The sequence below is a fragment of the Canis lupus genome, chromosome 18 (assembly GCF_048164855.1).
Source record: "Canis lupus baileyi chromosome 18, mCanLup2.hap1, whole genome shotgun sequence".
NCBI lineage: Eukaryota > Metazoa > Chordata > Mammalia > Carnivora > Canidae > Canis > Canis lupus.
This window is the reverse complement of record NC_132855.1, coordinates 47,159,463-47,184,746: the sequence shown is the minus strand read 5'-3', so window position 1 is coordinate 47,184,746 and position 25,284 is coordinate 47,159,463. Positions and strand designations below refer to the sequence as shown.

The window sequence follows — 25,284 nt, the reverse complement described above, 5'->3', positions numbered from 1 at the left end:
TAATCATATACAATGTTTATAATCTAGTCCTCAGCAGTTTTGACCCAAATAGAAAATTCTGAGCTCTTTGGTATATAAACTTTTTTTTTTCTTTGCTGGAATTAAGCACTTGACCATGTTTAATATCTTTTATAGTCTTGTTTCTATTTTTTTAAGCTGCATATAGTTATTTAGAATGCTCTTGAATCTTCCTTGTTGCCTTAGGAATAGCAAGAAGGTTTGAAGCTAGTCACTATGAATTCTTTTCTGAGAGCACAGTAAAATATTTCCTGTTCTGTGAAGTTTCTACATTTCTTGAGTTCCCTAAACCAGTGGCTCTCAGTGTCCCATTGAATCCTGGGGGTTCATAATGTCAAAAGTATTTTCCTGTAGTAACAAGATGTTATTTGCCTTCTGCACTGTCTTGACACTTGGAGTACTTATACAGAAAAAATGATGACAAAATTGCTGGTTCCTTAGCATGAAGTAAGGCAATGGCATCAAACTACTAGTAATTACTGAATTTTTCCCACTGTACTAAGTCAAAAAAAAAAAAAAAAAAGAAAAAAAAAAAGAAAAGAAAAAGAAAGAAGAGGAGAAAAACCAGTGCCTTTTCAAGACGTCCATGATGGTGCAGATTTAGTTTATTAAATCTCAGCCTATCTTTTTTAATATCCTGAGTAATAAAATGGAAAGTATGCATAAAGCATTTGCAGCATACTGAAATATGATGGCTGTCTCAAGGAGAACTGCTCATGCAGTTGTTTGAATTGTGAGCTGAATTAGACACTTGTGTAATACTATTTTTACCTAAAATAAAAGCATAAAAAACTATAGTTTTTTTAGACTTAGGCATTTGTTAGGGTTTTCTTGAATAAAAATGAACAAAGTAAGCCTGTTAATTGAAGGGAGACAGCTGTGACAGGGTTTGTTGCCAATGGTAAAATTAAAACTTTCCTAAAAATTAGAATCTCAGAAAACTTATATTCACCATCTTAGGCCTAATAGTTTCCCTGTACTTAAAGACTTTTCTGATAATAGTGATGTTGATATTAGCAAATGTATTTTTAAATTATTGAATGAAATGTGTTAGCATTTGGTAAACCTGCAAAACTCATAATTTCCAAATGATCAATGCATGGAATTATAAAATCTTGCGTCGGTAAGAGATCTATTTAAACTAATGGATTTAATGAAATACAGTATGAAAAGTTCATTGATACGGTTATATTTTCCGTGTCGCAATTAGCCTTTAAGAAAATATCAGTTACTGAGTTTTAATGTAGAATGAAAGGAGAATATCCACAATTATCTGAAAAGGCTATCACAGATTCCCTTGTGCAGCTATCTATTTGTGTGAGGCTAGATAGCCTTCATATGCTTCAACCAAAACAACACATTATAACATTAAATGCAGCAGCAGATATCTAGTTCTGTTATTAAGCCATACATTAAAATAATTTGAAAAAATGTAAAACAGAACCACTTTTGTCATTAATATTTTTGTTTAAGAAAAGAGTTATTTTTCATAAAGTATGTTATTTATGTTAACATGTTTTATTTTTTTTAATTACCTAATATTTTAGAAGTTTCTAGTTTTGACTTGTAATACAGTAAATATCAATAGCTATAACCCATATAAAAGCACTTTGAAGTCATCAATAGTTTTTAAGACTATAAAAAGTCTGACCTGCTCATGTAAGCTGTATCCACTTTGGTGTAGTAGTTTTATTTTATTATTGGATTGTCATACTAGGTTTCCTTACTATTTCTGGCACTTAAGAATTACAGAATGAAACCTAAGTAGAAAGTAAAGATTGAAAATAGATAGGTACAGTTTTTAAGATCAACATAATTCATTTCATTATTTCATAGTTACATACTTACAAATTACATGTCTGTAATAAATGAAAATATAACGATCATCTTTCAAATGTATAGTTTCTGAGTTTATTGTTCCTGCATCTATTTTTATTTAGGATGTTTTTTCTTCTGGAAAATGATTGGTATTGACCGTGATATATTGAGATTAAATATTTTGTAAACAAAACCTGAATAAGATTTTTTTATTTATTTTTTTTTTATTTTTTTTATTTTTTTTTTTTTTTGAATAAGATTTTTTTAAATAAGATTTATAGAAAGGAAAAAAAAAAGATTTATAGAAAGGAGAAAAAAAATGAGTGGGAAATACCAGAAAGGGAGACAGAACATGAGAGACTCCTAACTCTGGGAAACGAACTAGGGGTGGTGGAAGGGGAGGTGGGCGAGAGGTGGGGGTGACTGGGTGACAGGCACTGAGGGGAGCACTTGAGATGAGCACTGGGTGTTATTCTATATGTTGGCAAATTGAACACCAATAAAAAATAAATTTATAAAAAATAAATAAGATTTATAATATTTAAATGTAGTGAAATAATTGGAAACATAAACATTTTTAAATTTGTAATATGGAAATGTATTTTTGGGTAAAGTTGATAGCTATGATTTGTGAAGACTAAAGGTGTAGAGTTCACTTTCTAAAACTGCTGCTCCCTCCTTCACTGCCTCCTCCCAGTCCAACCAGGGGGCTGTCTGAGCAAGAGTTAACTTTCTGATTCAGGACCTCCTACCCTTTTTTAGACTGAATCAGTTTTCCTCTCTGCCTCACACATTTTTCAAGCCAAATAATGCCTTCATCTTTAAGTCAATCATAGCTAGATTTTTTAAAAATATTTTTTCTTATAGAAAACATCTTAGCCATAATATTGTCTTCATATCCTTTGACCTCTGTTTTCTCAAACTTTTGACTTTATGCATTTATTATCTAATTGATAGACTACAGGCTTAAAAATGTACAATCTGAATTCCCCTTTGCATCTTTGCTGGGTTCGTATCATTTTTCTTTTCATGTTTTCCTTGTGGTTTAAGAATATCTTGGTTTCTGTGGGTTAAGATTAAAAGGCAGGCTATAATTTGAATGAATCAAGTCTATAAAAATAGAAACTACCCCAGGTGGCACATAAACTTTATTTTCAAATTAAAAGAAGGAACAATTAACATGACAAGTGTATTCTAAGCCCCTTCAATATAGCAGAGAATATATTTATAGAACCAAATTATATCAAAATACAAAAGGTAATTGAGAAGTTAACAAACATCAGAAATGTAGCATTTGGACCTGGGTGGAGTGCAGAAATACAAACCCCAGCTGACCACCTCTCTTAATGAGACTCTTGTGACTAAGCCCTGTGTAGCAAGATGCTGCCCAGCAGAGAGAATTAATATTTATTCTGTCAAAACCATTGTTGAGTAGCAAAACACCAAAGAACAATCATGTTCCAAATCCTACATTTATATCTTTGTTTTGCTCAGGCCTTAAACAAATCCATTTGTGGGAAAAGAGAGATCTATGATTTGCCTGGTTATGCTGGGAAGTCTGCAAGCAAAGATTACTTCTGTCTTTATTCATTGCAGTGGGCAGAGCAAAGTACTTAATCTACTCAGTAAATCACACCTGCCAACTGTCAAGATTGAAGGATTAAGCAAATATCTCAGATGGCTGGTTTATTGAGCCTTTGAGATGCCTTCTAGAGTGACTACCAGCCTTGACACTTATGAAAACATACCAGAACCACAGCACCAAATTTACCTTCTAAACAGTGTGCAACTCAGTTCACTTTGAAACCAAACAGATCTTCATTTTTTAATTCTATGTAAAAAGCAGAATACCTTTGGTTATACCTTTAGGGCTGTGTGGATGACATTTTAAGCAGTGAAAGACAAGATACTTTACAGAACAATGACTAATTCAATATAGAAACATTATTTAAATTTAGTTTCATTAATTGAATCAGGATTGTCTGTGTCCTAGAACTACTGCACATCTTAGATTCATATGGTAGAAATTTACCACCATGGGAGAGCTGATACTTAGACACTCTAAGCTGAGATCTGTGAAATGCTGATAGTCCCTTTGCTCAGTCCATGACCAGCTGAGCCTGTTCTCCAGGGCTTAAACAAAGCCTAACAATGGAATAGAATATTTGAATTGAAGATCATGTCTGTAATCTTTCCATCTCAGATATATTGGCAGCTAGCCTTGCTATAATATGCAGAGGTTCTGGGAATGGGATTTCTGCATATGAGATTTCTATTTTATTTTATTATTTTATTTTATTTGTTTATTAGAGAAAGAGAGAGGGAGGGATATGAGCAGGAGGAGGAGCAGAGGGAGAAGGAGAAGTAGACTTCTCATTGAGTACAGAGCTTTATGTGGGGCCCACTCCCAGGACCCTGAGATCATGACCTGAGCTGAAAGCAGATGGTTAACTGACTGAGCCACCCAGGTGCCCCAGGGGATTTCTATTTTAGGTTTCAGATTAAATTAGGACTCTTAGAAAACTAACTTCATCTCAGCAGGCATTGATTTCACTCCCTTCTGAACACACCCACTTTTCCCATCTGCTATTCGGCTGATTACTTATAAGCATAATATATGATTTCTGACAGAAACTCCCCTAATTGGATCCTTAGTTACTACTGTTATTTACCTTACAGATATTTCATTTGAATTTTCTTGGTATTCCAACTGATTTCAAGCTCAAGCAATCCTTTTCTTCCTTTTGTTATTGTTGGTTTTTCCATCCAGAATATGAGCTCTGTTCTGTTCTTGAGTTCTTCTTGCCTTCCGGCGTATGTGTTTTTCTTTTTCTTTGTTTTTAAGAACAATACTTGTTTGTGGGTGAGTTAGGCTTTCCTAGTTTGTGGTTGCTTACCCTGTACATTCCTTCTGTTACTGAGTTTGACATATTAGACCAATTTCTGAATATGCTGGTCACATCAACCATTCATATATTCATGCATCCTTCCATCAGATAAATTTTTATTGAGCACCTATACCATGTCAGAACTATGAATGCAGTCCTTAACACATTCTTAGGACAGAAATCCCTAATCCCTCCTTGTCTTTTTAAGACTAATGCTCTTGTTTACTTTTTACTTTTTCCTTTGTTCAGAAGCTGACTTTGTCCCTACTCTTCTTAGAGGCAAGTTAGCCAAATTTTCTATGGAAAGAGGCTGAGGCAGGGGCAGAGGGGACATTAATCACAGATACACTGGAGTTATCAAATACTAGAACTGAGTAGACTATGGAGAATGTATATTGAGGGAAAGTCATGTTAGAAGAGTTTGACTGGAGTAAAAAAAAAAAGATATGATCCTGGAGGTGAGAAATGAATCCGTTTCTGCTTCTAGTGATGACAGCATAGCTTATGTCAGAGCAACTCTTCTGCCAAGAACAACTATAGACTGGATAAAGTACGCAAAGCAACAAGTTTAAGACCTAAGAGAATAACCAAGTTGTGAGGACTAGAGTGGCCACAATACTGGATAGAACAATGGTATATGAGGTGAACATTACGTTCATCTTGGCTTTTGGCCTAAGGGCATTTATCTGTTCACATAGTTGGTATAGAGGCTAATCAGAGAATTCTTAGGGGTTCTTTCAGTTCCCCTGGGCTAGAGAAACAGAAATGGGAGCTGGGAACTGCCAGTGAAACCAGGACTTAATATATCAAGGGTCCGTAGACATATGTGTCTGAAGTCATATATGCAGTCTTCTTGTGAGCTATTTGCCAGTTATTAGCCACCTTAAGCACAGAGCAAAAGTCTCATAAACCTAGCCGAAAGCAGCAGGTAGGAGGCTAGAAAAGCTGATTAAGATTTCACAGTCTTGTTCTGGAGAAACAAAGTTTAGAGTTCCAGGTCAAATAAGTTGGAGGGGCCCTGTAAAATACTCTAGGCTTTTATTTGAGACCCCAGAAAGGCTCTACCTTGGGAATAAGGGAAATTCAGATGAAGACCAGCCCCAAAAAGACCTAGAAGTGGTGTCCTTGAATAGTGCAAAGTGATTTTCAACTATACTGCTTGCTTCCTTGAAGAAAAATATATCTGAGGAAAAGTAGTAGCATTAGTACAGCTACAGACTTTTATATACAATGTCCAATATTCAATCAAAAACCAGTATACCAGGAAGCAAGATCCAATGACCAAAACTAAGAAATATAAAAAAGACAATTGAAACAGACCTATGGGAGATGCAGATGATGAACTTCTAAGTAATTGTAATAGAAAATATAAAGACTAGTAGTACCAGAAAACTGGAGTATATAATAAAGTGTAAATAGAAAACCACAAAATATTCATTCATACCAAACATAGAACTTAAACAGAAATTTATCTTTGGCTGAGTTACAATTCATTTCCATGTGCATTTCAGATTGAAATCATCTAAAGTATGTTCTGGAATAACAGTAGAATTAAGCTATAATTAATAACAAAAGATAACTAGAAAATGCTTAGGTGAGTCAACTGAAAGAAGAAATTACAATTGAAAAATATATGGAAAGTATTGATAATAAAAATGTAAAAACTTGTGCTTAGAGGAAAATAGGCTTAAATAGGCTCTTAGGTATATATAAACAAAGACTGAAGGCTAAAAATCTGTGATCAGAGTTTTCACCTGAAGAAGCTATTTTTAAAAAGTAATATATTCAAAAAGAAGGAAAGAATGAAGAGCAAACATTGAATTAAATGAAAAAAATGTACACTAGAAGAAAATCAATAAAACTAAAACTTGGGGGCAGCCTGGGTGGCTCAGCGGTTTAGCGCCTGCCCAGGGGGTGATCCTGGGGTCCCAGGATCGAGTCCCACTTCGGGCTCCCTGTATGGAGCCTGCTTCTTCCCTGCCTGTGTCTCTGCCTTTCTCTCTCTCTCTCTCTCCTCTCTGTGTATTCTCATGAATAAATAAAATCTTAAAAAAAAAAACAACTAAAACTTGGTGGTTTTAAAAAGATTAATACAATTGATAAACTTCTAGCAAGACTATTCATAAAGAGAAAAAGAGAGATTATAAATTACCAGTATTAGGAATAAAGAAGAGGCCTACCAACCCCATAGACCCCGCAGGCATTAAAAATCCTACAAGGATATTATGAATAAATTCATACCTATAAATTACAAACTTTAAATGAAATGGACAAATTCTTTGAAAAAAATTATGACTAATATAAAAATGAAGAAAACATCTGAATATTCTGATATTCACTAAAGAAATTGAATCTATAGTTCAAGCCTTCCCCTTGCAGGCCCCATTTTTAATTGAGTCATTATGGATTTGTAAGAATTATTTGTATTTTATAAATGAGCCTTTTGTCAGATGCATATAATGCAGATATCTTTGATAACTCTGTAATTTGTCTTTTTATTTCCTTAAGCGATTACAGTTTATCCCTTGAAACTGGAGGGAAGATAGGATATATAGGTTTTAATTCAATTAAGTTGGTTCGTTTGGTGTTGAGATGTTTCCTATCTTCTTAATTTGTCTATTTTTTATTTCCTCTTAGAAAAAAGTGAGGAAAGTATTATAATCTAACTCATACAATTCTTGGGAAATTAAATATATATATATTTTTAAGATTTATATATTATAGAGACAGAACACAAGCCAGCGGAGAGGAGAAGGAGAGGGAGAGGGAGAATCTTAGACAGAATCTCTGATGAGTGTGGAGCTCCACTGAGATCCTGACCTGAGCCAAAAATCCAGAGTCTGACGGAAGCTTAAGTGACTGACCTCCCAGGTGCCCTGAGGAAGATTAGATATCTTAATGTATCTGAATTTCTTAATGTATCTTAAAACAGAGCCAAGCATATATTAATTACAGCCTTAAGAAGTGGTGGCTGCTGTTTATTTACTTTTCAAAAACTTCCAGTAACAAAGAAATGAGTATTTGTGTTTCTAGAGAAAAAAAAAACTGTATGTGGTTCGTCATTACCCAACTGATAAAGTCTAAAATCCTAAATCTGGTTTTTCGACCCCTATTTTATGGCCCCAACAACCTTTATGAGTCTGTTTATCGTCTATTCTAGTAAAAATTCTTTTGTTGAAGGAAAAGAAACTGTTAAAATTAGCACAGTGTATTATCACAATATAATAGAGAATTCCACAAACATCTAAGGACAGGAAATTAGGTGCAGCCCAGTTTTGCATGGATTGAAATGAATAAATCAGGAAGCAGGACTTTCCTCACGTTTCTTATCTAGCAATAGCACAGTCTCCTGTGTCTGACTTTCTCTGGAGAGCAACTCTCCCAGCTTCTGCTCTGGTGAAATCTTAGCCTTTTGATTTAAGCCACCATTACCAGCCTCCATGTCTTTCAAAGGAAATTTCAAGACAGAAATTTGGGATTGCTGACCCTGACCAGTGGTTTACCTCTTCCTTCATTTGTCCTATGAGCCACAGTTAATTTTCAGTTCCCAAGGCTTACTCTGCAGAAACAGTGGACTGAGCACCGTGCAAGCTAAAGGAGGTTTTGAGCTGAGGGGCAAATTGACTGCCTGTGCTAATCACACCCATATCATTCTTTATTTCCTAAAAATACTGCTGCTTCTAGTTGGCCAGGTTTTACCACTGTCTAGATTGCTTCTTGATCCTTCCTGTCTAGAAGTTTGGTGAATTCAGTAGAGTTGTAGATATTTTTTAAAGAATGGTTTTTTCTTCCATGTGGGTAGTCAACCATCATATGCATTGATTAGTGTCACCTTTGTTCTCAATTGCCATTGCAGTGTTTTGACTTTCTATCTCATTAATCTTAATGGATTTTCTGGAGACTTGAAGGAGGGCTGAGTGAAAATGAAAGTAATCAAATTTAAAAATTCTCATTGCAAATATGTCCTTTAAAAATGCTTATTGCAAATATGTCCTCTTATATTCTTTTATTCTACACAAAGAGTCCAGGAGAAATGCTTTGGATTATTTAAAAAAAAATCAACTGACTAGTCTCAACTATTGAATGATATTACCCCTTTCAAAAGTAAAACTAAATTATTCACATTTAGTCAGAATTGTCTGCTTCTGTGATTTTCTGCTAGAATATGGTTTTGAGTAATTTTGCTGTGTGTTAGGTTGTTTTTTTTTTTTTTTTTCCCCCCTGGGTTAAAGATTCAGTAATAGTTTTTAGAATGTCCTAGGTGTAAACTCAGTAATTCATGATTTGGATGCATGATAAATAATGAAATTTGGTTCATTATTAGTTATCTAAAACCTCCCTCTAAAAGTGTATGTGGGAAATATTCTAAAGCAAGTGGTGTGACAGCTTATTTTTTTCGAAGAGAATGACTCTGTTCACGTTTTATAAGGGGACTCAATTTTAATTAGCATGTTGATATGGGCATTGAGGTAGAGTTATGAAAAGAAGTCCCTGACTCATTATTAATAATTATGTCCCTTTAGAGGATAGAAATTTAGTATGATACACTGTACCCTATATCTCTAGAGAAACAAATGTATACTATATGTAAGCAAACTTTACCTGTTCTTATCTACTTAAGTATCTTTTAGCCTTTATCAAACATATATTTTGACTGAATTGTTTTTTACATATTAAAATGCTTATATTTTTGATGACACAATGGGCAGCGTATTTTTTTTAACTTGTAATTTTTTTTCACATTTGTTTCTTTCTTCTTCCTTTTAGGGTAGAGCCTGGATCAGAGTAGCACTCATGGAAAAACATTTATCTGAATACATCTCTACAGCTCTGAGAGACTTCAAAACAACCAGGTTTAAAAGTCCTTTTGATTTTCAGATATATATTTAAAAGATTAGACATAAAAATAGAATGAAAATTCATTCCTTTCTAAAGTCCTCAGCTATTTTATTTCCTCTTTTTTGTACTGCTCAGGTAAATCCACTGTCTTCTCAGAAAAATGACATTTGTCAGCTAAACATACATCTACTTTGGTGTATCTCTTCAGGCTTCACATTATACCTAGAATATCTTTTCTCTGAATCATTTCTGTTTCTCACACTTTTATACTTGAAGTTTCATTCTCTCCATAGAATTTTCCCTGACCATGAATTTGAAGAAAAATCTAACCATGAAATTCCTATAGTGTTCTTTCTCTTTCCACACTTTATTTCTTTGTTTTAATTTGTATATATACCTAATGATCGCTCAATTGTCTTTTTATGGCAGGCTGTACCAGTGTTGTTTTTCTTAGGTTGTATACACTTAAGAGATGACATGTTGTGCCATGTGAAAAACAGGACTTTATTATATTTTTACAATGGTAGAAAAAATATTCATATTAGGACAACAGGCATTCCTATAAAATTCTGGTCTACTAATCTCTGTATTTATAGAAACCACTATTCTATTTAAGAAATCACTTTTCTCCATTTCAAAAGTATTTGTAAATGAAAATATTCAATAATTTGAATAACTTAAACATGTACTGTTTAATACAGTGGCCACTAACCACACACCACTATGTAAATTAATATTAATTAAGAGTAGGTAAAATTCGCAAATCACTTCCTCTGTTTCCATATCACATTCCAGATGTTCAGTAGGCATGTGTGGCTAATGGCTATCGAATTGGTTAGCACAGATGCAGAACATTCTATTGGACCACACTGCCTTAGACACTTCTAAATTACCATACTTATTTCTACCTCATAGATCATATTTCTGAAAGAGAAGAAGACAGTGACAGCTATAAACAAGTTTTTTTTTTTAACAAGTTTTTTTTAAAACAAGTTTTGATAGAGGAAATTAGGCACATATATAAAGAAATCATGTATCTGGAATCTTAATTTCCATGTCCTGATGCAATATTTGGCATTTTAGATTTGGAGAATATCTGGGCCTTTATTATGGTACATTCTTGTTTTGTTTATTTGTTTGCTTTTTCCCCACTTTACTTAGATGTAATTGACATACTCTAAGTTTAAGATGTACATGTTGATTTGATATGCTTATATAGTACAAAATGATTACTGCCATATCATTAACGCTGTTACCACACCACATAATTATTTGGTATGTATTTATTGAATTCTTTGATAGCAATATGATTCTTAGGGATATTTCTAAAGATAGGCAGTGAAATGATGATTAACTCTTAGGTGTTTGAGATGAACTTCATGAAATGAAAAATTTGTTTCTTCTATTATTACTGGTAAATAAGTTTAATTGTGAAAGATACTAAATATTAAGGTTTCTAAGGCTTTGAAAATAAAAGTAGTATCAGAATCTCATAGATCAAACCTAAAAAATCCTAAATTAATAAAATCGAATCCAAGTCTACACAATAATCATCTCCTATGCAATAACAAAGTTGCATTAAGGTTATGACAGTCTTCTGAGTAGAAATTAAAGCATTTATTTTAATGCTTAATAATCTAATAATAATAATCTAAGTTACCTTTGTTTCTTAGACAATTGGGTGGAGTAGAAATAATTCTTGAATAGATTATTTTTAGAATGAGTAGTTCAAATATTTAAAGGGAAATGCTTTTTGCCTTGTTCTGAGGTTTTAGTTGTCCTTTTTGATAAAAGGAAATGATTCGGCTCTAAAAAATCCACGAAATAAAAATACTCTTGCAGCAATGTATAAGCATATATTATTCAAACAGAAACATGGCTCAGTAAATCTGCACACATACCTGCAAATATGTCATCTTTATCTATATACACACACATAGTATTTAAATGTCAATATAATGGCTCCAGTTCCTGGAAAGGAAGTAGGGAATTATTTCGGAATTCTCATTAAATAAAAAACACAGTTGCAAAGTTGTCTTTAAAAAAAAAAAAAAAAAACTACGCTATTTTTTTTGTTTTGTTTTTGTTTTTGTTTTTGTTTTTTTTACTGAAATCAAACCAAAGAAACCTCTTAATTATAAATGAATTTGATTGTGAACCTCTAGCCAAAGCATATCTATTACTTGGAAGGTTAGGTTTGTAAAATATAAGCAAACTCTTGGAAAGAATAGCTATATCTTACCTTTTGTCTAGATGCTGCCTGATATAAGTTCTTGTAGAGCAATGAGAAATGATCTCTGATCCTTTAGGAATCTTGGGAGTATTTGAATCAAGTGATTTCTTCTTGATCTTCTCTTCAAAGATAAAGAGTAATGACGTCCTTTAAATGGTATTATACAAGTGTTTATCCCAGTACAGAAGGAGGAGCTACATAAGCTAAGACAGGCAAGCTTGAGAATACTAATCAGTGAAAATCTAAGGATAAGATTGGATGGAGGAAGTATAGGAATGAGAAATACAGTAAATCCTCTGGTAGTTGTATGTCACATGGCTCCATAGTGTTAGAGAATTAAAGTGATTTTTTTTTTTTTTCCTGAGGTGGAGGATGTCTTAGTGAGCAATTGAAAACAACCCTTGCAGAGTTTCATTGCTTAGGGATTGAAATATTACTGTGAAATAGCCAGAGTTGGGAGGTTGGCAGACTTGAAATTAGAATCTAAGCTAAAAAAAAAAAGAAAGTGGGGAATTGTTTTGGTAGTTTGCTGGGAAGACTGAGAAATAGAGAGGTAGGTAAAGTAGAAACTGAATTAATTTACTCCAAGTTTTATTTTTCCCCACCCACAGACTGAAAAATAATTTAGAAAAGTCAATCTAAGAAATACAAATGTGACACTTCAAACAAGAATGAAAACATTCTGGTAATTTGAAGTAGCATGTATGGAAAAGATAAAGAAGAGGTAAAATTAGTTTTACGGACACCTGTTTATTACTTTACGGTTGTACCACAGTACTTAATTTATAATGACAAAAGTTTTTCTCAGAAAAAATATTAATTTTCTTGATATTGTAGTAGGACTAAGAGAAGCAAGGAGTAAAGTATAAAAGTTCAAAAATTACTGAGCTGTCACAAAGTGAAAAAGGAATTGATAAATACTTTTCTCACTTATAGAAGAGTAGATAGAATAGTGAACAATTAACATATCTTTCAAGAGCTAAGGAGGACTTTTAGAATCTTAATCTGTTTAAAAGTTTTACATTATTAAGATGAAAAATATTAGTAAAAATTGCTTGTATACTACTGCCTCATAGCATATACAAAAATTACTGAAAATGGATAAGACTTACATGGAAAACTCTTAGAAGAAAATACAAATGTAAATTTTCATGACCTTGGATTAATAATAGTTTCCTGGATGTAATACCAAATATATAAGCCACAAAAGAAAAAATAGATAAATAGGCATAATCAAACTTAAAAATTCGTGCCTTTAAGAATACCATCAAGAAAATGAAAAGATGACCAAAAGAATGGGAAAAAACTTTTGCAATGCCTATGTCTGATAAGGAACTTCTATCTAGAATATGTATAAAGAATACTTAAAAGTTAGTAATTGAAAATAAAACATTTTAAAATGGGCAAAGAATTTGAATAGACATTTTTCCAAAGAAGATATACAAATGACCAATAATCCTTAGAAGATGCTCATTATAATTAACCATCAGGGAATTGCAAATCAAAACCACAATGAGATACTACCGCACACATACTAGGATGGCTAAAATCAAAAGAACACATAATAACAAGTATTGATAAGGATCTGGAAAAATTGAAACCCTCATACATTGATAGTAGAAAAGCAAAATGATGCAGACCCTTTGAAAAACAGTCTGGCAATTCTTCAAAAGGATAAATAGAGATTTACAATATAAACTAGCACGTGACTCTCTATATATTTCCAGGAGAATTGAAAATATGTTCATGAAAAGTATCTCTACAAATGTTCATAGTAACATTACTCATAATAGCCAAAAAGTGGAAACAACCCAAATGTCCAATGAACTGATGAATGAATGAATGAATGAATGAATGAATAATGTGTATTCCATACAGTAAGATGATATTCAGCCATACAAAGAAATGATGTGCGTCTTCTGCCACTACTGATGCTTGCTTGTGTGCTCATTCGGTGTGGATGGTACCTCCTTTGTGAATTGGCAGCTGAGGAGACTCCGAAGTTCTCCATGGTGGATGAAAAGCCCAAGGAAGGAATCAAGACTGAGAAAAATAATCATATTAATTTGAAGGTGGTGGGCCAGGAAGGTTCTGTATAGTGCAGTGGAAGCTTAAGAGGCATACAACATTAAGCAAACTCAGGAAAGCCTACCATGAAAGACAGAGTTTCTCTATGAGGCAGATCAGATTCCTGTTTGAAAGGCAGCCAGTCAGTGAAACTGACATACCCACACAATCAGAAATAGAAGATAAAGGTAAAATTGATGTGTTCTAGCAGCAGACAGGTGTCTACTAAAGAAGGAACCTGTTACTTTATTCCAGAACTCTTCCTATAGACCAAGACGCATTCTCTGTTTAAAAAAAACGAAAACACAATTGGTTCTACCACATCCTGACTACAACGTGATAGTTCTGTTTTTTTCATTTCCCCCTTTCCCATTCCTTTACTGTACATTAAATAAGTGGCACATCTGCACAAGCATGTTGTGCTTTTTTAATACTAAATGTCCAGTGTTATATTTTGATTGATATCAAATCTAGATGAGATGGGGAAAAATCATGATTCTGTGAAAATATGCTCATTCTCCATGCTCATGCTCATTCAGCTCTTTATATTTCAGTAAATTATTTTGCTTTCACTGTTTAAGAAAAACAACAACATCATGAAAATTCTGGCATACCTTGTTTGGAGAATTTTAATGTTTTTCATTTATTATTGTAAAATCAAGGACAGTTTTGTAACACTTTTGTATGTAGATATTAAATGAAGGGTATTCTCTGTTTAGTAGGAATACATTAGTCTTGAAGAGATGAATCCTAGATAGTGTTCCCTTCATCAAGCATCTTGTCTAAATAAACTTTGTATTTAAAAAAAAAATGAAGTACTGATATGGGCTATAACATGGATAAACTTTGAAAACTCTTTCGCTGTCCAAGAGCCATGGAAGCAGTAATTCCTGGAAACAATTAAGAAAAACTTCAAGGATACATTTGATGTTATTCTGTTGTAAAGGTAAGAATAATCTTGGTCATACATAAAGACCATGTGACCTGAGAGTAATAAGCATTCTGAGTGCCCTGTAAAAATTACCATTTAGAAAGAACGAGGTATTTTCATTAGCATAATAATGTCAGACCTTCTTTCATTAGAATATTAAACTCAACATAAATGAATCTCTTATTCCTAGCCGCAGTCACACTGTAAGCCTATTCTCTTTGTTCTTTTTTGTTGTGTTGGAATGTCTCTCCTCCTGTTCGGGCCGCCTTCTTTTGGATCCTCTCCCCATTCACCTCTTCTATTCATTTCACCTTTCTTTTTTTCTCATTCTGAATCTCTTTCCTACTGTTGGATCATTCCCACCCCTGTAGAAACATAAACTAGTATCTCCTACTTTGAAAAGAAGAAAACTTCTCCATTGAACCTGTATTTCCTTTTGCTCATTTCTGTGTCCTGCTTCATCACCTCACTTCTGAAGAAATGTTTATACCTACTGTCATCATTTCAGAGTCTCTCTTGTATCCACTCTTTTCCAGGTTCTGTCTCTCATCATTCCACCAAGAGTAATTTTTAAAAGGATACCAACAATATACAAGCTACCAAATGGATATTTCTCTTGTCCATACTTTATACCATTGCCCAGCTAAAACAGTTAAATACTTCTTCTTTCTTGAAAAACCTCTGTCTTTAACCTATATAACCTTCCTTGGCTTTTCTTTCTTTTTCTGTCATTGCTCTTCTGACTTGGTCTCTGTCTTTCCTTTTGAATTCTTTTGCTCTTTACAACTTTGAAAGGTCAGTATTCTTCTGGCTCAGCCCTGCATTATGTGATCTTAATCTCTATTCATTTTCCATTCTATCTTCATTCGAATTTTTAGAATGTCTTTAAATACTACCTGTATGGTCATGACACCACTTTTATATCTCTGCTTGATAGTTCAGATATCTTGATTTTTTTTTCTCCTCTAACCCTCTTTACCTCTTTCTTAACAAATGGTTTCACAGCCTAGGTACATGTTTGATCAAGTCAGAACCTAAAAGTCATATTTTATTTCTCTTTCTTCTTCATTCTCTATAATCATGCCTAATTAGCAAATCTTGCCAGTCCTCTCTCCAAAATCTATCTTGATGTATCTCTTGACCTTAATGTCCATGATTGCAAGAGCAATAGTACCTCATTTATCTCTTTCTACACTCCCCTGTTGGTGTCCCAAGTGAGTTTCCATTTCCTCCCCTTTCTTCCAGCCAATCTTCTTAAAAGTTAAAAAGATTGTGTTGGTTCCCACTTAAAGCATTAAAATGTTTTCTCTTCAAATACATTTCCTAGAGTCAAATCCTGGTTAAACCACTTTCTAGCTGTAGAATCTTAGACAAATGCTTCGTCCCTCTCTGGCATATGTGCTGGTAAAGAAGATAATTCATATAAAGCATTCGTAACTGTTCTTGGCACTCGTAAATATTTACATTTATTATTAATGTTATATGGCCTATAGAGCCCTCTGTGATCAGACCTCTGTGGGTTTAAGGCCTAAACGCTTAAGTGATTTTCTTCAGAGTTGAGTTCTTCGGTTCTCCTCTGCCTCAATAACCTGTTTATTTGCTTTATACTACTTATCATCAGCTCTAATGACCTTTCTCTTTTGTTTGTTGCCTGTCCCCGCAAAGGTGCAAAGCTCCATGGAGAGGGACCATGCTTAGGTGGTTCACCATTTAACTTTAGTACCTAGCACAGTTCTCGCCTCTTAATAGGAATTTATTATATATTTGTTGATAAAATCATTAATGAATCTGACATTCTTAGCAATATCTTTGGAGATTTACTTTTCATCAGTTTTCATTCTGATTCAGTTGGACATTGAATGAAATAAAACATTTATAAGGCTAAAATCTATTTTTCATGTCATGAGGGAGACTCTTCTATAATTTCATTTATAGAGACTAAATTGGGCAAGAGAACAAGAATGTGATAATGAAATTTCTTTGGTTTATAAGATAATATTTCTCATAATATTCCATTTTCAGTACGTAGAGTAACTTCTGACTCTCAAAGGGGAAAATTTGAAGCATGATATTGTACAGTGCTTATATGATCTATACTGGTGGTTCACCGTGGACGCCATCCAAAGGGTATTTGTTATTGAAGTACCTGAAAGGCCTTCGAATAGTCTTAATGAATACTAAAGATAGCAGTATAGAGATATGTTTCAATTAGAGTTAAATTATATATATTTAGAGAGGAAAAGTGCTGTTATTATTAGGTGTTACTTTGTTTTCCTGGTTTTTAATATTTTTCTAGTCAACAGACAAATGGCAAGAATATACCTAATAAAAAGTGGAAGTTTTTCTTCCAGATCACAGTAATATCAGAAGTTGCTCACAATTTTCATTTGCTTCTCAAATGAAAAACTTCCTTATAGAGATACAATCTAACGTATAAAGCTTTACATGGAAGTTTTACATATCTTTTTTACCTTTCACTTTCAGCATATATAATGTGTTTTGGCAATTCAGTGTACTGTTTTGGTTAGATCCTTTAGAACAAAAAATATTTTCAACTAGAGAAAGAGAATTTTCTTTTTTAGTGTATACCTTGTTATTGAATTTAGTCATCTTAGGGTTTATCTTTGGCTCATTTGTTACATAACTTTGGTTATATAAGCAAGCTTTATTAATGCTCCAGGTTTTCTATGAGATAAAAACTAAGAAGTTTAAAGTTTACAGTTTTTTGAAGTCTTTGGAAGTGTTGATGACAAGAATCAAACTTTCAGTCAAAATTATTGGGGTGTTTATTTGATTAAGAGAATAAAAATTAATTTTCCTAACAGCTTCTATTCTGTTAATACATGTAAAGGACGTCTTTGACTAAATGATAAAAATATCTTTTTCAGTTCAGTACACTTCATTATTCTTTTGAATACTGAATTAAGTTACTTTTAAAATGTTATCTCAAACTTAGAAGTGTATTTTATTAAAAATGTTTTTTTAGACTGTTAGACTGTACTAACAAGATGCTCAGCCTACAATGGACAACTTGTTTTTTTTTTTTTTTTAAGGAGAGAGAGAAAGAGATCATGCACGTTGGTGGGGGGACGGTGGGGCAGAGGGAAAGGGAGAGAGAAATCCCAAGCAGGCTCCACGCCCACCCCAGCAGCATGGAGCCCCATGTTGGGCTCTCTCACAACCGGAGATCATGACCTGGGCTGAAATCGAGAGTCAGACACTTAATGGACTGAACCCTCTGGACAGCTCTTTAACTAGAACTTCGTGTTCCATTTGTTCTCCCACACCCTCTATTGCAGTAAAGACTGTTATATTAAATGAGATCTGTGCAACATTACACTTCAGGTATGGTTTTATATGAGTAGAAGTATTTCACATGTAGCAAATATTTCACAAAAAGCGTTTCACTAAAACTAGTTAGATTTGTGTGTGTGCTTGGTATTTTTCAACAGTTCATAATACAATGTTGACATTAGGAAGCAAGCAGAAATAGTTTTGATCTTACTCTTAGAATATACTTTAAACATGGTGGACTCAATATGGAGAAAAAAAAAGTAGACCTTTTCTTATATAGGGGAATGCCAGGAATAGTGGGTAATTCCTAGTATCAAAAACCAGAATTCTAAAAAAAAAAAAAAAAAAAAAAAACCAGAATTCTGTCTCAGGCATGTGTCCCATGGAATTTGGGGGTCTAGAGCCATTGTAATCATAGTTCTTCTAGGAGTCAAAATAATTTTGTTAAGAGCCAATTTAGCTATAGGGACAGTGACAAAAATCGTAGGTATATAGATTTATTTAATATCTTTATCTTTTTGTGGAATATCTTAGTTAAATATATAGGAATTTCTTCCATTTATTAATCTTTGTTAGGTTAAAGTTTTCAGTTTTTCTTTTTCTTTTTTTTCGTATAGATCTATAAAAGAAATTCCTGTATTTCCAAGGAGACAAAAAACATTTCTTCCCAGCTAGTCTTCCTATCATATTTATTTGTAGCCTTACATCTGACAGAGAGTAAAATAATGGCCTCTTATTTTCCTTTGTACTTTTTATTCATTTAAAATTCCTGGGCGCCGAGGTTCCATCTAGGAACTGACTCAATAATCAGTCAGTTGAGCTCCTGTCTTTGGCTCAGGTTATGATCCGGAGTCCTGGGATCAAGTCCCGCGTTGGGCTCCCCTGGTCAGCGAGGAGTCTGCTTCTCCCTCTGCTCCAGTGCTCTGCTTATGCTCTCTCTTGCACACACGTTCTCTCTCTCTCAAATAAATAAGTAAAAATCTTTTTTAAAAATTCCCTATGAACTATAACATAGGTTAAATTCTCTTTAAATATTTTTGTGTTACAGGAAATGGTATGGTTTAATAGAAACATATAGAACTTAAAGTAAGAATTAGGTTTCTTCCTTGAGCAGTTTATCTGCATGAGCTTGGGCAAATTGTATTAATCTAATTCTTAACTTTTTCCAATGGTAAATTTGAAACTAATGATAGTTCTTTCCACCTTTGCTTCATGGGCTTTTTAAGCAAGTATCAAATGATATGTTTGTAAAAGTATTTTTAAATGAACTGTGCAAAATTGACATTGGGATTATTATGAGCATATTAAAATCTTTTTTATCAAAAAGAGTAAGACAAATTTCATTTACTAAAATGTTTTCCTTTTAGTTAGTGGGGTTTTACAGAGTGGCATCCACTGTCTATCTCTAATATAAATAGATATAGCAAATGATTCCTGCTTACTGAACATAAACTAGCTATTGCATAGTATTATTTTTTTTTTAAGTAAATACAATGATCTTACATTCTTTTGTAGAAAAATACCTTAGGCTCATATCATGATATTTTCTCAAAATATTTATTTTAAATATATTAAAATAAAATTTTAGTATTTTAACAACTAACATTAACCAAAACAGAAAGCTTTATAGGAATTAACACAGAAAGGTTCATATTCATATTTTGTCAGAGATATGAACACTTTCTCTTTCATACACAGATACCCTGCTAGTCCATTAGTTTGTTGTTAAAGATTAGTATGAATTACTAATGATCACATCTTTGTAGTTCTTCATTTAGTTAATAACCCTTGGAATTAAAGAAAAACTTTGTGTTTGTTCTGTGTATACAACAGTAGTCTATATAGTTTCACAAATAGACCAGTATAAATGACTGTCACTTTTCAAATTACATTCGAAATGCTTCACTATTAGGGAAAAATAGTAGACAAACTTGACCCATTGGAAGAGTCAGGGATTCTTTTTAAGAGAAGTGGAAACAATGATATTTTTTTGTTACTGCTGGCATTGTTTTCCTAAGTATCTACAAGAATTGGATGATCCATATAGTTTTTATTTTGATAAATTAATTAAAATTTAGTTCTTTCTACTTTAGTTTGGTCTCTGATTTCTATAGATGAAACTTCAGTCTGCTTTTAATATTTATATATTTACCTGTTTCATTTTTTAGACGATTTTATGAAGATGGAGCAATTGTCTTGGGTGAGGAAGCAAATATGCTTGCTGGCATGCTGCTTGGACTCAATGCTATCGATTTCAGGTACTTAATCTAAATGTGTTCAGTTTTTAAGTTATTTGACCTCATAATGGTTTCTACTTAGGGTTTTTTGTTTTGTTTTGTTTTGCTAATAAGTAAAGCATACAGCTGGATATTGATATTTGATTCATGTTGTTCCCTATCCTGTGACATCAGTTGTCTGACTGGGTTTACTCTCAGAAGTTAGAAATTTACTCTCAGAGTTAAGGAATTAACTATCATGTTGCTTTCTAGATTGGGCAAAGAGACTGAGAGTTAAGGAATTAACTGTCCTGTTTGCTTTCTAGGTTGGGCAAAAAATCCTAGACTGCATTAACCCAGTAGAAAAAAAAGTATATACCCTGCTAGCACTGAAGGAAGTTTTTGGATCTTATCTCTTAGTATTTTTCAGCGACTGCTTTAAAATGAAAGAAGATGCACTAAAAGATTCAAAGCCAGAAAGATTTTCATTATCTCATGTATTGAAATTAAAAAGATCCTGGCATGATATATTGGGTGTCTTGGGCTTCTATTATGTATCTAGAACATCAAAAATATTATTAATATTTACCTTTACTATCAATAAGATGATTTCAGACTAAGATCATAAGTGCTAAAAATATAAATGTAAGTTTTTCACAGATTTATGGGAGTATCTTTTTACATTCTTTAATTGATCCAGGTTATACTAAAAGTAAAAGGTTTGCTTATAACAAGAACTCAAACATAAGAATGATGGAAATATTATAATTTTTTGGAAAATATCACTTAATATTCCAAGAGTTTCAACAAAGTATAAAACTTAAATGAAAATCTGTTAGATCTTGAATCAAAAAATAATATTGCAAAATAATAATAATAATAATAATAATAATATTGCTCATTTCCACTGAGGTTACCTTTTTTTAATCACTTCCTTTTCAAAATATTTTCATTTTGTCGGTATAATTTTCCTCTATTTAAAATTTAATAAAATAGTATTCAGTTATTAGCTTAATTGTTTAGAATATGAATATGATAGATCTAATATGGATCTTCTTTTTTTAATCCTTCTGAATGTGTTACTTTTTTCACCTGTCATGCTGCTGGCTCTGTCTGAATCCTTCACAATTCTGTTTTTTGATTAAAAAAAAGACGAAGGAAGAAAGAAAGAAAACCTGGGATAAATGCATGAACTGTTGGCTTGTTGTAACCCATTGATACTATATAAATGGCTGAAAGCAAGTGTCTTAAAGATACATTAGTAATAGTTCTGTAAATGAGGTAAAGCTCCTACAAAGTATTGACACTTTTGATGACTCCTTATTCAAGTATGAAAAAGTACATACATACCCTTGATACTAACACATTAGAATGGTATTTCAACAGGCAAACTTACTAACGAAACTAGAAGGTGGGAGTTCACAGATGACTTTTTTTAAAAAGATCCACATACATCTTGTAAATGTTATTGTTTATGTTCCTAGAAGATGTACTTTTTTCTTTTAATAATGGTAATCATAAAACTAAACACTTTTTTTTTGTTATCCAATTGGATATACCATCAATCAAAGCAAAGACTACTGGATTGGGAGACCAGGTGATCTAGAGTTGCTTTACTGGCTTTATAAGACTCCCAGTATGACTTTGGGCAAATCTCAACCTAAATTTTCCTGTTGCCAAGACCTCAAAAAGAATGGACTAAAGAGTAAAAGGTTTTTTTTTTTTTTTTTTTTTTTTAGCATTCTCTATAGGCCTAAGACCCAAACCTTTTCACCTATTCATGTAGTTTAGAAAACTTTCATTTTCTAATTAGTCAGAATTTTTATTTTTTTTTTATTCTTTTAGTCAATTTTTAAGGAGGTAGTCAATATCAGGTAAGAATTTGTATGTAAACATGAACAAGTCTTCATTTGAAAATCCACCAGTAACATCTTAAATCCAGTGAAGACCAAGGTAGTGTCCAATAATGTTTGAACAGATTTCTCAGTTTTTCTTTTGCATAATATATTCATATTAGAGTGTATTAACTTGTGCACTCCTTTGTCATCAATAGTGAATATAGAGTATCTTTATTAAGGCGTTTATTTGTAACAAGTAACATTAAAAAGTAACATTTAAATTATAAATAAAAAAATTTACCTGCAATTTGATAAAACAGATGTCTCTAACAAAGATTATTTAAAACATTTAACATCAATTTAAAGGTTTATGTATTATGTGACATATTTATTGTCTCTTGTCTTAGCTTTTGCCTCAAGGGAGAGGGATTGGATGGAAACTTTCCTGCTGTAATAGACTACACACCATATTTGAAGTTTACCCAAAGGTAGTTGACATCTTAAATATATTATTAAAATCTTAATTTATAGTTGAATATCTTGTGTAATATATTCATCTGATTAAAATTGCTTTTATTTCAGTATCAGAAATAGTTCAAAATTATAGACTCCATTTGCATTTTTAGTGTTTATGTAAATACACTTTTTACATAATTGCAGTTCCAGCATAAACACAGTTTTTTTGAGAATAGCATGTATTTCTATTGCTTTAGTCATTATAATGATAACTTTAATAGCTCTATAATAGTACATTGACAGTTCAAAACTGAAATCCATCATTCAGATTCTCCATTTTCCTTCCATTATAAAGGAAAAAATAATGAACATTTTGTACAAATCAATTTTCTTTTTGTTTCTACTGTGAATTTACAATTACTCAGGCAAATATAATGAGAAATGTTATGGCCCTTAAAGTGTATCTTTATAAAGGAGTTGTACCAATTTATCTTACTACCAGAATTGTATGAGAGTTAAGAATCTCCTACAATCTCATCAGCATTGAAAATGAATCAGATGAAATCTATAGATTTTTTTGAAGGTCTCCTTGTGTAATTGGTTTCCTGAATAGAATGATCATCTTTATATGCTTTAAAACTGTTATTGTTTAATATCAGGCCAGAGCTATAAGGGAAACAGAAAGAGTAATACACGTACACATACACACATGCACACATACTGAAGATGGATTTATTGAGGACCTAATGTAGAAAAGAAATTTTCCTAACTGCCAAGGATACATAGCTGTCAGGAGTGTAGGTACTTCATGAAATTCTGAAAAAGAGTTTAGTCCTTGTCCCCAAAATAATCGCCATCTAGTAAGAGAAGTCACTGTTTGACAGTGTTAAGATACTTTAGGTGGTGAGGGAGAAGTAGTAACACAGTATTATGGTACCAAGATTTCTAACTTGAGTAAGTGGATCACTTGGGAAAAGGGGTAATTCTAGTATATTAGATCTGAAAAAGGAATACAGCAAGAATTTTTGAACAGGTAAAAAATTATACTGTTTGGGATATATTGGATTTTATATTTACATTTTATGAAGATAAATAGTTCAAAAATAATACTAGTAAAAAGAATAGTGATAATACTTATTGAATACTTACTTGTATCTCAGGCATTGTTCAAAGTGCTTTCCTTCTATTAACTCATTTAATCCTCAGAAGCCAGTGACATAGGCACCACTATTCTAATTTTATACATGAGGAAACAAAAATGCAGAGAGGCTAAATAACTTGTCCATAGTTTTAGAGCTAGTTTGTGTAGAATATGCCACAGGTCTGGAATTAAAGAGCAAGATGACAGCGGGACATTAGGTGTTTGGCCATTAACATGTAAGTAGAAAGGCTATTTTTAGGGATTTAGGAAGTGACCTAAATTAAGATACAAAGATAAATGTAAAAACTAATTTTTCCTTCATACTTACATAAGAGGCTGTAGTAATTATTACAACACTTTACAGTAATGGAACCTTTTCAACTGGTCCCCTCGGAATGGATCTGATGATACATGCTCTTTCTCCAACTTGCTTAACCACTTTTTGTCTAAATTTTTATGCAACTTCCTCTTTCTTTGATTCACTAATCCAAACATGCAAAAAAAGCTTCCTTTCCTTTATATGCTGAGGGATTTCTACTATCTTATGAAAAGAACACTAAAATTAGAAGGGAAATACCAGGTGAACCTAGTCATAAACAAGTTTGCGTTACTGACCACAGAGGTGGTCTTCTTTTTAGGATTTAAACTATCCTGATGGTCATAAAGAACCAGTAGTTTAAACACATGGTGGCTTCCATGAGATATGCTTATGTTCGATACATTTTTAAAAAGCCCTATTCAGGGGCACCTGGGTGGCTCAGCGGTTAGGCATCTGCCTTCAGCTCAGGGCATGATCACGGGGTCCTGGGATAGAGTCCCACATCGGACTCCCTGCAGGGAGTCTGCTTCTCCCTCTGTCTGTGTCTCTGCCTCTCTCTCTGTGTCTCTCATGAATAAGTAAATAAATCTTTAAAAAAAAAAAAAAGCCCTATTCAGTTTCTAATTTTAGGAAACTGTAAAAGTCTGTCCCTAACAAAATTACTGCTTTTAATTTATTGGTAAGGTAATACATATTAATTATAGAAAAATTAGAAAATGAAGACAGGTAGGTAAAAGAAAGTTTAAGTCACTCATAATCTTACCTTTAAGAAGCAGCTTCTAGAAGCATTAACATTTTGGTGAGTAGCTTTCCAGCCTTTTTATGCATAGATATATTTTTTAATTAAGATGGAATCATAATATACATGTAATACTTATTTCCCTTAATACTGTATAATGGACATTTTTGCATGTCATTAACTATCCTACTACAGCATAATTTCCCTAAATGAATAGAATTTAATTATTTATATAATGTATCTACTCAATTATTGTTAGACCTTTAGGATACATTCAGTTAGTTGTTTGCTGTCATATACATTATTGGAATTAATAACCTTGTAACTACATCTTTTTAAACAGACCATGATTATTTCTTTAAGTTAAATTTCTTGGATAAAGCATATATATTATTAAAGCTTTTGAAATAGGCTGTCAAAATGACCTCCAGAGAGGCCATGCTTATTTAGTTTCTATAGGCAATATGTGAGATTGCCTGCCTCCCAC

The 25,284-nt window shown here is 32.7% G+C and overlaps 1 protein-coding gene and 1 pseudogene across 15 annotated transcripts in view; both read left to right on the top strand.

Moving 5' to 3' along the window:
- Positions 1-25,284, top strand: part of RUNDC3B (RUN domain containing 3B) — a 168,091-nt gene that overhangs the window by 75,741 nt on the left and 67,066 nt on the right. For all 15 annotated transcript variants that reach the window (XR_012011083.1, XM_072784329.1, XM_072784320.1 and 12 more), the window contains 3 exons: positions 9,492-9,577; positions 20,257-20,346; positions 22,550-22,630. Coding sequence is in view for 14 of the 15 variants with exons in the window: in XM_072784329.1 (XP_072640430.1) it covers positions 9,492-9,577; positions 20,257-20,346; positions 22,550-22,630 (257 nt within the window). In the remaining variant the exon portion in view is untranslated. The remainder of the gene's footprint in view (positions 1-9,491; positions 9,578-20,256; positions 20,347-22,549; positions 22,631-25,284) is intronic.
- LOC140609145 (small ubiquitin-related modifier 2 pseudogene) lies at positions 12,546-14,267 on the top strand (annotated as a pseudogene).